This window comes from Leguminivora glycinivorella, chromosome 2, assembly GCF_023078275.1.
Source record: "Leguminivora glycinivorella isolate SPB_JAAS2020 chromosome 2, LegGlyc_1.1, whole genome shotgun sequence".
Classification (NCBI taxonomy): domain Eukaryota; kingdom Metazoa; phylum Arthropoda; class Insecta; order Lepidoptera; family Tortricidae; genus Leguminivora; species Leguminivora glycinivorella.
This window is the reverse complement of record NC_062972.1, coordinates 2993038-3005665: the sequence shown is the minus strand read 5'-3', so window position 1 is coordinate 3005665 and position 12628 is coordinate 2993038. Positions and strand designations below refer to the sequence as shown.

Here is a 12628-nt window from a genome sequence, read left to right as displayed (position 1 = left end):
TTATTAACCATTTCAATCACCCCATCAGCAATAAAAGATTTGAAAACAAGTTAATTTAACAACTTTGTAAATTAGAAAAATATAAAAATAAGTGCGATAACTGAACGCAAACATTTTTTGTTTGTATATTTTTTTCATTTGCAGTACAAAATAGCAAAATCCAGAAACGCACACATTATTAGCTTGTAATAAAGCTGGCTTTGGCATAGCTTTGAGTTTCGCGACCGCATATCCCTTATGGTGACGTCAGTGTCAACGTGTGTTGTCAACATACGTCAAAAATGTCAAAATCAGCTGTATCATAACCTTTCGAAATCAAGGTCTACACAGTTGGTGAATGGAGAAATGAATCCAGTTATCACGATAAATCAGTGCTATCGGCAGTGTCGCGGTCGGCTCCGCGAGTATATTCGATAACACGTCGCGTGAGACTTTCGCTTTGTGTTAGGATTAGAAAATATTAAGTGTATCGAGTGTGATACAATGTCTTCCGTTGTTGAAGATATTTGTGAACTTTTAGACAGTTACAATGGACGGGACAAGGTAAGGGTTGTTATTAGGAACATATTTGGCATATCACTGCTCTAATCTGTAAAGATAATCTAGGTGTATGTTTGCAAAAATTTGATAATTGCACCTTTTTATTACGGCGGTGTGTGGGCATTTAAGAATGCGGAATTGGTTAGACTTTGATATTTGCTCAACCGGTCGGTCAGTCAATAACCTGATCAAACTTGCGAAATGTCACTAATGGACAGCAACATTTTTTAAAGTTCTTATAAGGAAGTGTTTGCACAACTCTCAAACTCAGATGATTCTGGGCTAGTTTGCCAAACTAACAAGCTTTTGTTTACACTTTTAGCAAGTAGGTACTGTTAGAAAGTATTCAATACAAATATTGAATATATAACATTTTATTAATTCTACGAAAACAGTATAAGTAATAGGCAAATGAAGAAAATGTCCACTATGGAATGGTGAGATATCTGAATCTATAATTCGTATCTATGTTGTTAGTGCTGCTCCTTGTTTAAAAAATCAAATCTTCTACATACTATTCCACTTCAGAGTTCAGTATCAGAAGACTGGTTTTCTAAGGTCAGCTAGTTTATATTTCTTAGTAAGACTCATTAAATGATAATAAATAAAAAAATTTTTATTGTGCCAGAAAAAGAGCTTAAACTACTTACATTTTTATTTGTCGTAACTATAACTATGGTAAAAACGAAGACAAAGTTAAGAAAGTGCATTTATGACCCCCGTACTAGTATAGACTGTATTACGGTGGGCCAGTATAATACAGTATCTATGAATGAATTGTAAAAAGGACATTGGTTTCTTTTTATTCTTCAGATATATTGAAAAAGGTTAAATAGATGACAGTCATATTCACATGAAAAGTAGTATTTGCAGCAAATGTTATTTTAAGCATGTACATGTATTATTATAGGCTACTAGACTCATATCGAATTTGGCACATAACATGATTGTCTTCTGTAGTATTTGACATAAAAAAAACAATATTTATAGATTTCGGGTATTAAAAGTATATGATGCCTACGTATTTTCGATAAAAAATATGTGTATTTTTCTTTGCCCACCGAAAACGCTGTCAGCGATGTAGTGACGTCATCGAATTCGAACTTACTTCATGTCAAAACAATGACTGATATAATGAACTTTATAATACTCATATATACTCAAAAGTCAGAAAATGTTGTTTTCGAATGGAATGACCTGATGCACAGATAATCTATAGATTAACATGACTGTGTTGTTTTCGCCTGATTACGTAAAAGTATACTTTAATAATATTTTTTGCTGTTTTTAGGTCATAATAAAATATGGTAATATTTTATTTCGGTTAATTGCACAGTACTTATTCATATAAAACAGACTTTAAAAAAGGGTCAAGTAGCTTATTGTGCATTATTTAAATTTTTTAAGCATGAAAAACAAATCAGAACCTAAATACAGATATTGCTTCTCTCACTATGAATAAAATATAGTTAACTAGCGACCCGCCCCGGCTTCGCACGGGTACTATACCTACATGTAAACCTTCCCCTACAATCACTCTATCTATTAAAAAAAACCGCATCAAATCCGTTGTAATTTTAAAGATTTAAGCATACATATGGGACAGAGAAATTTCCAGTCTTTGTTTTATACTATGTAGTAATTGTTGACACTTAATATGTGTATTCTAATCGAATTTCCAGTCTTTCCAGCCAATCTTATGTAAACTTTTAGTTATATAAAACTGGTGATAAATGAATAAAATGTATTTTCTTCCCATTCCCAGGTGGTCAGACTAGCATGCTACACATTGAAGTTATATGGCTGTATAAAGGGCGAGAAGCCATGGCAGACGGCAGGTTCCCGTCTCTCCAACGCACGCATGATGCTGCGACTCTTCGATGATATCCCCATGATACGACACACCTACAACTACGGGCTTGGTCGCCATGTAAGTAGTTTACATTATTAACTCATTTTAAGTGAGAGTAACCGGCTACCTGCTGAAGTTGTAGGGTTAGAAGCCATGTCAGGCGGCAGGTTCCCGTCTGTCTAATGCACGTATGATGCTGCGACTCTTCGACGATATCCCCATGATGACACACCTACAAGTGTGGGCTGGGTCGCCATGTGAGTAGTTTACATTACTATCCCGTTAGAGTAGCCTGTTAGAGCTGAAATAGTAAGGTGAGAAAACCTGGCAGAAGGCAGATTCCCATTTATCCAACGCACGCATGATGCTGCGACTTTCCGACGATATCCCCATGATACGACACACATAACTACGGGCTGGGTCGCCATGTAAGTACTAGCATGAATACTCAGATTACAGAAAAAATACGAAAAGATGACTTTAAAGCCTGGTTAAAACTATAGAAAATCTGAGTCGTTCATGTATTGCCGCTGTTTTGTTGTTGATGTAAAAATTAGAAGCAGAAAAAATACTGGCTTGGATTAGACTTCAACAAGGTAGGTACTTTTTCACATAATTTGAATTGATTCTTGCAGTCGTTTTTGTTTACTAAAAGCTGAATGATAAAGGATATCCTTTAAGTATTAATAATTTGAAATGAAATGATTTATTAATTCATGTGGAGAATGGATTACATATTAGGTTAAATTTGCTAGTCCAGTAGTCTCACCAAACTCTACAGATATAGTGCGAAAAGGGTTTCCTTCGTATTTTTCCGGAAACTTTCATGGTCACGTTTTATCATTTACCGCGCGATCATACTTGCCCTGGTGTACATACATTTTAAGACGCGATACATACTATTCACACTATAATTATAATATAAATTGAATCTCCAGGAGTCCTCAACAATGGCAGCAGCGCTCGGCGTCCTAGCCAACATGGTTGACCAAGCCTTCCTGCCCGTGGAGAAGGCGTGTTGGCTGCAAGAAGTAGGCGTTTTGAAGCTGTCGGATGAAACGGCGGAGCGATTAGACGTCGTCAGTACGGCGCTGTGGACTGCGAGTCTCTACATATCTCTACTGCAGTAAGTATATCCTACATCCCCCTACATCGATAGATGGCAGCACCATCTCTCTCGCTATATCGTAATCCTGCAAAAGGATTCATATAGGAGGTGCAAGCACAAATTGCTCGCCCTTAGAGTTGGTCAAAGGCGCCTAGCCTTCAGAGATAACATACACTAGAGAAATTTCGACGGGTACCTCGGCGGTCGGGGTGGTGTAGCGGTCGAACACGTCAGCCGCGATAGCTGGAGACCCGGGTTCGATTCCCGGCTTCGCCACCAGTGGACTTGATCGCTTTTTCTTTAGTGTATGTTATCTATTTCAGTTTATAAGTATATCTTGGTAATAATAAATAAATCATACATATTATTATCAATACATATTATTATTTATTTATTATTTATTTTAGGTAATTACAAACATAAATCTCTAATTAATTTACATAGTATCGTTAAACCAATAAGGTTTGTCTCGATACCTATTCCATTCCGCGGTAGATGTTATACAATGCAACAATCATATAATTATGTAGGTATTCTATTCATTATACATACTCGTATTATAACCAAAACAAGAAACCGCCAGCATTGCACTGAGCGCAAATAGCATTTAAGTAATAGCATATAATTATTGTCACTTATTTTCCTTGTTGTTGGCAGCCGCCCGCTTTGGCCGGACCGGTTTGCGCTCGGCCAAATACAGGATGCTCCAATTATGTACTCCAAGTATTACATACATACATACATATAATCACGTATGTATTCCATAAAGGGGTAGGCAGAGCACATGAACTACTAAGTTTCAGTGCCACTCTTGGCTAACGCGAGCGAAGCCGAGGGCAAAATCTAGTAAAAAATAAATGTTTTCATTGCGTTCTGTTTCTTTATTTTCTTGGGTCTTGTTTTAGGTCTTGTCAAGGTTGGAAAATGAATAGGTATCAATTAACACAAAACCTATGACGACAAATAAGTGCATATACCTCTTTATTATTAGCGTGCGACGCGCCCTCTTGATCTTACTTTATAACGAACACAATGTACTTAACGTCCTAAAATAATTTAATACTTTTTAGGTAAGTACCTATACCTATTTGTTGAGCTATTTTTATATTTCAAAAATATCGTGACATTTTGAAGGTGATATTAACTATGGAGTACATTTTACGAAGTGAATATTTCATATAAATTATCTTACTTAAGGTACATTTAGAAGATCCCATATAAATATCATTAGACCAACTAATTCTCTAATGCAATTTTACTTGTTATATGTATTGTGGTTATAGTATTAGTTAATCAGCTCTTAATTGTCAACAATTTGCGAAATTATCAGAACAATGTCCAAATGCATACGCTTAAAAATACCTACTCATTATCATACCTGTTGTTTTACAAATTATAACTTATTTTACCAAGTAGTATTAGATTCCGGTTTCTGTTTATAAATATACTATACTTTTAAAGCATTTTATACCTTGGTTAGGGTAATATTACTTTTTGGCTAAATTGATCGTTATAAACGAGTAAGACAGTTGATTATTTATTGGGCAGTACAAGAAACTATCCGAAAGAGTAGGCATATAACTATAGAACATGATCGTTGACACACTATGAATAATAAAATATAAATGAACCTATTCATAAAATGACCTAGCACTCTCGCGCAGCAGGGTGTACCGACATTTTTTTAATACCACGTCGGTAGCAAACAAGTGTACAGTCCGCCCACAGACCAACCCCTATAGACATCCATTACAAGACGACTCGCGGTCGCCAGCCTTCCTAGTATTTGCACTGATATAAGCGCGGGCGCTCGCCGTGCCCGATCAGTAGCGACCAAGTAACAGACCGAAAGCAGCGCGTGTTTTTCGCAGTAAAAAAATTGAAAAAGGGTATTTTGATGTCTTAAAGATGTCCACCTGTAGTGTGAAATGGTGTGGAAAGGTAATAAGAAGCTCAAATTTAAAAACAGACGTCATTACATTCCACATAAAAGTCATATTTATAATTTATTCAGAGCCGGCATAGGTCAACTTACATTGGCCACTTACGCGTCAGTAGAGGGACAGTCCCTTTCATCTGGCGCGACTGCCCGCCGCCCTTGAAACGGCCAATCACAGCGCGCTTAACACATTCCCCGCCCGCTCCTCGCACCCCTGGCACTGGTGACTCGTATCGCGAACAAAATATACAAGAATGCTACTCTATAGGAGGTTCTCTGTGAGTCCGCCTGATGGAAAGTGGTTACAGTAACCTATGAACGCTTGCAACTCAAGGGACATTATTATTCATTGTCATTGTACTACTTTACAATATTTACAATCACATGTGTACGTTTTCAGAACCGTTCGCGCCATCCGCCAGCTGTGGTGGAGTCGTGACTGTCTGCGGCACTCTTGTGAAGGAGGGGGCGCAGAGGCTCGCCGGAATCTGGACGTGCGGCTCACATTACAAGCTGTCACCGCAGGTTAGTGTAACTATACTATATACGTGCAGGCTCTCAGAACCGTCAGTTGTGGAGTCGCGACTGTCTGCGGCACTCTTGTGAAGGAGGGGGTGCAGAGGCTCGCTGGAATCTGGACGTGCGGCTCACACTACAAGCTGTCACCGCAGGTTAGTGTAGCTATACTATATACTATACGTGCAGGTTCTCATAACCGTCAGTTGTGGAGTCGCGACTGTCTGCGGCACTCTTGTGAAGGAGGGGGTGCAGAGGCTCGCCGGAATCTGGACGTGCGGCTCACACTACAAGCTGTCACCGCAGGTTAGTGTAGCTATACTATATACTATACGTGCAGGTTCTCATAACCGTCAGTTGTGGAGTCGCGACTGTCTGCGGCACTCTTGTGAAGGAGGGGGTGCAGAGGCTCGCCGGAATCTGGACGTGCGGCTCACACTACAAGCTTTCACCGCAGGTTAGTGTAGCTATACTATATACTATACGTGCGGTTCTCATAACCGTCAGTTGTGGAGTCGCGACTGTCTGCGGCACTCTTGTGAAGGAGGGGGTGCAGAGGCTCGCCGGAATCTGGACGTGCGGCTCACACTACAAGCTGTCACCGCAGGTTAGTGTAGCTATACTATATATACGTGCAGGTTCTCATAACCGTCAGTTGTGGAGTCGCGACTGTCTGCGGCACTCTTGTGAAGGAGGGGGTGCAGAGGCTCGCCGGAATCTGGACGTGCGGCTCACACTACAAGCTGTCACCGCAGGTTAGTGTAGCTATACTATATACTATACGTGCAGGCTCTCATAACCGTCAGTTGTGGAGTCGCGACTGTCTGCGGCACTCTTGTGAAGGAGGGGGCGCAGAGGCTCGCTGGAATCTGGACGTGCGGCTCACACTACAAGCTGTCACCGCAGGTTAGTGTAGCTATACTATATACTATACGTGCAGGCTCTCATAACCGTCAGTTGTGGAGTCGCGACTGTCTGCGGCACTCTTGTGAAGGAGGGGGCGCAGAGGCTCGCTGGAATCTGGACGTGCGGCTCACACTACAAGCTGTCACCGCAGGTTAGTGTAGCTATACTATATACGTGCAGGCTCTCAGAACCGTCAGTTGTGGAGTCGCGACTGTCTGCAGCACTCTTGTGAAGGAGGGGGCGCAGAGGCTCGCTGGAATCTGGACGTGCGGCTCACACTACAAGCTGTCACCGCAGGTTAGTGTAGCTATACTATATACATGCAGGCTCTCAGAACCGTCAGTTGTGGAGTCGCGACTGTCTGCGGCACTCTTGTGAAGGAGGGGGCGCAGAGGCTCGCTGGAATCTGGACGTGCGGCTCACACTACAAGCTGTCACCGCAGGTTAGTGTAGCTATACTATATACTATACGTGCAGGTTCTCATAACCGTCAGTTGTGGAGTCGCGACTGTCTGCGGCACTCTTGTGAAGGAGGGGGCGCAGAGGCTCGCCGGAATCTGGACGTGCGGCTCACATTACAAGCTGTCACCGCAGGTTAGTGTAGCTATACTATATACTATACGTGCAGGTTCTCATAACCGTCAGTTGTGGAGTCGTGACTGTCTGCGGCACTCTTGTGAAGGAGGGGGTGCAGAGGCTCGCTGGAATCTGGACGTGCGGCTCACACTACAAGCTGTCACCGCAGGTTAGTGTAGCTATACTATATACTATACGTGCAGGTTCTCATAACCGTCAGTTGTGGAGTCGCGACTGTCTGCGGCACTCTTGTGAAGGAGGGAGTGCAGAGGCTCGCCGGAATCTGGACGTGCGGCTCACACTACAAGCTGTCACCGCAGGTTAGTGTAGCTATACTATATACTATACGTGCAGGTTCTCATAACCGTCAGTTGTGGAGTCGCGACTGTCTGCGGCACTCTTGTGAAGGAGGGGGCAGAGGCTCGCCGGAATCTGGACGTGCGGCTCACACTACAAGCTGTCACCGCAGGTTAGTGTAGCTATACTATATACTATACGTGCAGGTTCTCATAACCGTCAGTTGTGGAGTCGCGACTGTCTGCGGCACTCTTGTGAAGGAGGGGGTGCAGAGGCTCGCCGGAATCTGGACGTGCGGCTCACACTACAAGCTGTCACCGCAGGTTAGTGTAGCTATACTATATACTATACGTGCAGGTTCTCATAACCGTCAGTTGTGGAGTCGCGACTGTCTGCGGCACTCTTGTGAAGGAGGGGGTGCAGAGGCTCGCCGGAATCTGGACGTGCGGCTCACACTACAAGCTGTCACCGCAGGTTAGTGTAGCTATACTATATACTATACGTGCAGGCTCTCATAACCGTCAGTTGTGGAGTCGCGACTGTCTGCGGCACTCTTGTGAAGGAGGGGGCGCAGAGGCTCGCTGGAATCTGGACGTGCGGCTCACACTACAAGCTGTCACCGCAGGTTAGTGTAGCTATACTATATACTATACGTGCAGGCTCTCAGAACCGTCAGTTGTGGAGTCGCGACTGTCTGCGGCACTCTTGTGAAGGAGGGGCGCAGAGGCTCGCTGGAATCTGGACGTGCGGCTCACACTACAAGCTGTCACCGCAGGTTAGTGTAGCTATACTATATACGTGCAGGCTCTCAGAACCGTCAGTTGTGGAGTCGCGACTGTCTGCGGCACTCTTGTGAAGGAGGGGGCGCAGAGGCTCGCTGGAATCTGGACGTGCGGCTCACACTACAAGCTGTCACCGCAGGTTAGTGTAGCTATACTATATACGTGCAGGCTCTCAGAACCGTCAGTTGTGGAGTCGCGACTGTCTGCGGCACTCTTGTGAAGGAGGGGGCGCAGAGGCTCGCTGGAATCTGGACGTGCGGCTCACACTACAAGCTGTCACCGCAGGTTAGTGTAGCTAGCTATACTATATACGTGCAGGCTCTCAGAACCGTCAGTTGTGGAGTCGCGACTGTCTGCGGCACTCTTGTGAAGGAGGGGGCGCAGAGGCTCGCCGGAATCTGGACGTGCGGCTCACATTACAAGCTGTCACCGCAGGTTAGTGTAGCTATACTATATACGTGCAGGCTCTCAGAACCGTCAGTTGTGGAGTCGCGACTGTCTGCGGCACTCTTGTGAAGGAGGGGGCGCAGAGGCTCGCTGGAATCTGGACGTGCGGCTCACACTACAAGCTGTCACCGCAGGTTAGTGTAGCTATACTATATACTATACGTGCAGGCTCTCAGAACCGTCAGTTGTGTATTCGTGACTGTCTGCGGCACTCTTGTGAAGGAGGGGGCGCAGAGGCTCGCTGGAATCTGGACGTGCAGCTCACACTGCAAGCTGTCACCGCTGGTAAATACCTACAGTTGCTATGTTTATATTTCAAAAAAAAAATTACCATATGGCCAGCTATTCCTAAAGGCGTTCTTACTCTCGAGAGCGAGTTGAACAGATCGGGTTAGAAGGTTCTCGTAAAATTGCATAGCTGGCATATTGGCACCGTGCGTGACAGAGTGGCACTAATTGTCAAAAATACATGTAATCTAATGGACAATTGGACATGTTCAACAGTGGCGGCTTTTGTATTTAATTTAAGATGGAAAAGCCCACAAAATGAGGACAGCACGCACGAGTATCCATTGTACATTTGTAGTTTTAGTAATACTTTTTTTGCATATTGTGCAGTTTTAAGTTTATTACGAATAAATATTTTGATTGATTGATTGAGTCGTGCACATAGCGAATATATTGGTCAAAAATCCACTAAATAGACCAGATAAAAACCGGCCAAGAGCGTGTCGGGCCACGCTCAGTGTAGGGTTCCGTAGTTTTCCCTATTTTTCTCAAAAACTACTGAACCTATCAAGTTCAAAACAATTTTCCTAGAAAGTCTTTATTTTTGTGATTTTTTTCATATGTTTTAAATATATGGTTCAAAAGTTGGGGGGGGACACACACACACACTTTTTTTTCCTTTAGGGGCGATTATTTCCGAAAATATTAATATTATCAAAAAACGATTTTAGGAAACCCTTATTAATTTTTAAATACCTATCCAACAATATATCACACTTTGGGGTTGGAATGAAAAAAAAACAGTCCCCACTTTACATGTAGGGGGGGGGGGGGGGTACCCTATAAAAACATTTATTTTCACTTTTTATTTTACCACTTTGTCGGCGTAATTGATGTACATATTGGTATCAAATTTCAGCTTTCTAGTGCGAACAGTCACTGAGATTATCCGCGGACGGACGGACGGGCAGACAGACATGGCGAAACTATAAGGGTTCCTAGTTGACTACGGAACCCTAAAAAAGATGACTAATAATTCGAAATGGATCCTTATCATAAGTAGAATAGAATACCAAATACATTGTTGTGCTACGCAGACTTATATTGATCGGGAATATCGGGAGCTCGATAAAAATCAATAAGGTAATCACGGTCTAATGAAAATAACATTTTTCAGGCAAACTCCTCCTCGACATAACTCACGCCGTGAGCTGCTTACCAGGAGGATGGTTGTGGGGAGAACGCATCGGCAGCACCAAGGTCGCTGCCATCGCCACTACGAGCTCCGTCATCGGCATCGCTATGTACTTCGCTAAGAAACGACTCTTGAAGTAAAGTCTGAAAGGTTATACCTACACATATTGTACAACAACCGTCTCTCCTAGCCGAATCAAAATCATCGGCCTGCTATTTTATTTAAAGATATTTTTCAAAGAAGGTTGGAAATGAGTACTATAATCTACGTGTATAGTGCGATAAAACAATTTACAACAATTTCGTCAACGGATAAGAACCGCTTCTATAGCCGGCTCTTATCCGTTGACGAAATTGTTGTAAATTGTTTTATCACACTATACACGTACATTATAGTAGATAGATGCTGTACCCCATAATCTACTGTCAAACACAACTGTTGTCTAAACTCGGTTGTTGTTGTTGGTTATAGGGCTCAAAATGAAAGTGACCTATGGCGTAGTGATTTTAAAAAGGTAAGGTACATAGGGGCAAATCTCGACTGGGGGGCAATTGTAACTAATCCATTTTTTCCATTATTACACTATGATGAGTTCTACATGTATCCACTGAACACGCCTACCATATATAACCGGTGGATACTCTATTTAATAATGTAAACATTGTAAAACATGGAAAAAATGGACCAGTTACATTTGCCCCCCAGTCGAGATTTGCCCCTATGTACCTTATTCTAAATTGTGATTGAGATATTATTTTAATAGTGTGAAAAGGTTCATCGTCGTCATAATCTTGGTTTGTAATACATGCTTCTATTTTTTTTTACTGATTACTGTAATTTTTTAACAACGGGAACAGTATTTCGAAATTCTGCTAAGTCTTTATGAAATCAATGAATTCTGATAGACAAGAATAATTTGAAGGCATAATTTGGATTTAAAAACTCCATCTAACTAAACTGACGCTCCCAGCGGTGATATTCAATGCCTTCAAGTAACGGTCTCCAAACCCTCGTTACATACATTTTATTACATTGGTTTAGGTTTTCAGCTGATGGTACTCAAATGCGGCCTCGTTTTATCCCGCAGTGCAGAGGGTTTATTCTGTAAATAATGTCAAAATAAATGAGGAGTGTCTTTTCAAAAGTGTTTATTTATCCATGAAATTCTTACAAAATTGAGCTCTTTTGTAAAGACACACCTGTAAGTGTTAGTACATAATATATGTATCATTATTTGTATTTAAATATGTTTACCTGCTGTTTATATACGAAAACTGTTATCACTCTTGTTATAGTATACATTATATTTGACCTGATGAAATTATTTTTATGTATTTTATCAATTTTGATGGCGGATAGCCAAAGGCCTGCCACTTGAACCGCTAATTCAAATGCACAAGTTGTAAACTTTTGCATTTAGTAGAGTTATTTTGGGTAGTCCCCTAGATATTTATTTTTAGGAGAATGAAAAAAAATTTAAAGATACAAAAATGTATCCATTCTACTAAAATTCAGTCACAATAGATACTTAAAATGTATGGAGTGTTTTTTTGTTGACTCTGCGCAGATTTTTCACATGTATTTTTTTTTACATAAAGTAAAAATAAGTTTTGTATGATATTTATAATATATGGAATATTACCTATATCCTAATTATGTGGTACCTGATAAATATTTGGAACAGAAATAAATGTACAGTACCTTATTTTGTTTTTCATTTACTTAACTTTCAAGAACTCGGAGTTACCATTGTATAAAGCCTCGGCCGAACATAGGGCGATTGCGAACGTATTCAAAGCGGATCGGCGGCGCATGCGATGCGCTTTGAATACGCTCGCGCGCGCGGTCACACATAACGCCCCAGCCACGACATTGGTCTAAGAGCGAGAGCGGCGAACGGCAGCCATACGTGCGAATGAAAAGTCCCATCGCTGTGTCTCGCTCCAATGTATGGCCGCCGCGCTTAGACCAATGTCGTGGCTGAGCCGTAACACAGGGCGCGTTATGTTATGCGGACTTGTCTGAATATGGATTAAATGTTAACCATTTAGCTTATTGTTTAATTCCAAATTATTGTTTGATCTCTTGGGCTTAAGTTTGTGACACACATGCATATTTTCATTTACCATGTTTCCCTTTCGTGACAGCTCTTATGAATTCACCTATAATTTTTCAAATGACAAGTTTTATCAGGTCAAGGTAATCCTTTCAAAAAGCCCTTTTTCGAACATATGATTTGAAA

At 41.7% G+C, this 12628-nt stretch overlaps 1 protein-coding gene and 1 non-coding gene across 3 annotated transcripts; both read left to right on the top strand.

The window, feature by feature from the left end:
* The first annotated feature begins 315 nt into the window (after positions 1-315).
* LOC125242282 (peroxisomal membrane protein 11C-like) lies at positions 316-12091 on the top strand. 2 transcript variants are annotated; one of them, XM_048151044.1, is made up of 5 exons: positions 316-543; positions 2306-2470; positions 3331-3518; positions 5840-5964; positions 10369-12091. In XM_048151044.1, the coding sequence occupies exons 1-5, from the start codon at positions 484-486 to the stop codon at positions 10524-10526; spliced, it is 696 nt and encodes a 231-aa protein (XP_048007001.1). In that variant the 5' UTR covers positions 316-483; the 3' UTR covers positions 10527-12091. The 2 variants fall into 2 exon arrangements, with proteins under 2 accessions (XP_048007001.1, XP_048007002.1); XM_048151045.1 differs by lacking the exon at positions 316-543 and adding an exon at positions 810-977.
* On the top strand, positions 3703-3776 carry Trnas-cga. Its single transcript has one exon. It is a non-coding gene; the product is annotated as a tRNA-Ser (tRNA).
* Positions 12092-12628: the final 537 nt, after the last annotated feature.

Coding starts and splice junctions, on each gene's coding strand:
- LOC125242282 (XM_048151044.1), top strand. CDS start 484: ATGTCTTCCGTTGTTGAAGATATTTGTGAACTTTTAGACAGTTACAAT. Junction 3,519..5,839: donor CTCTACATATCTCTACTGCA/GTAAGTATATCC, acceptor GTACGTTTTCAG/AACCGTTCGCGCCATCCGCC. Junction 5,965..10,368: donor ATTACAAGCTGTCACCGCAG/GTTAGTGTAACT, acceptor AACATTTTTCAG/GCAAACTCCTCCTCGACATA.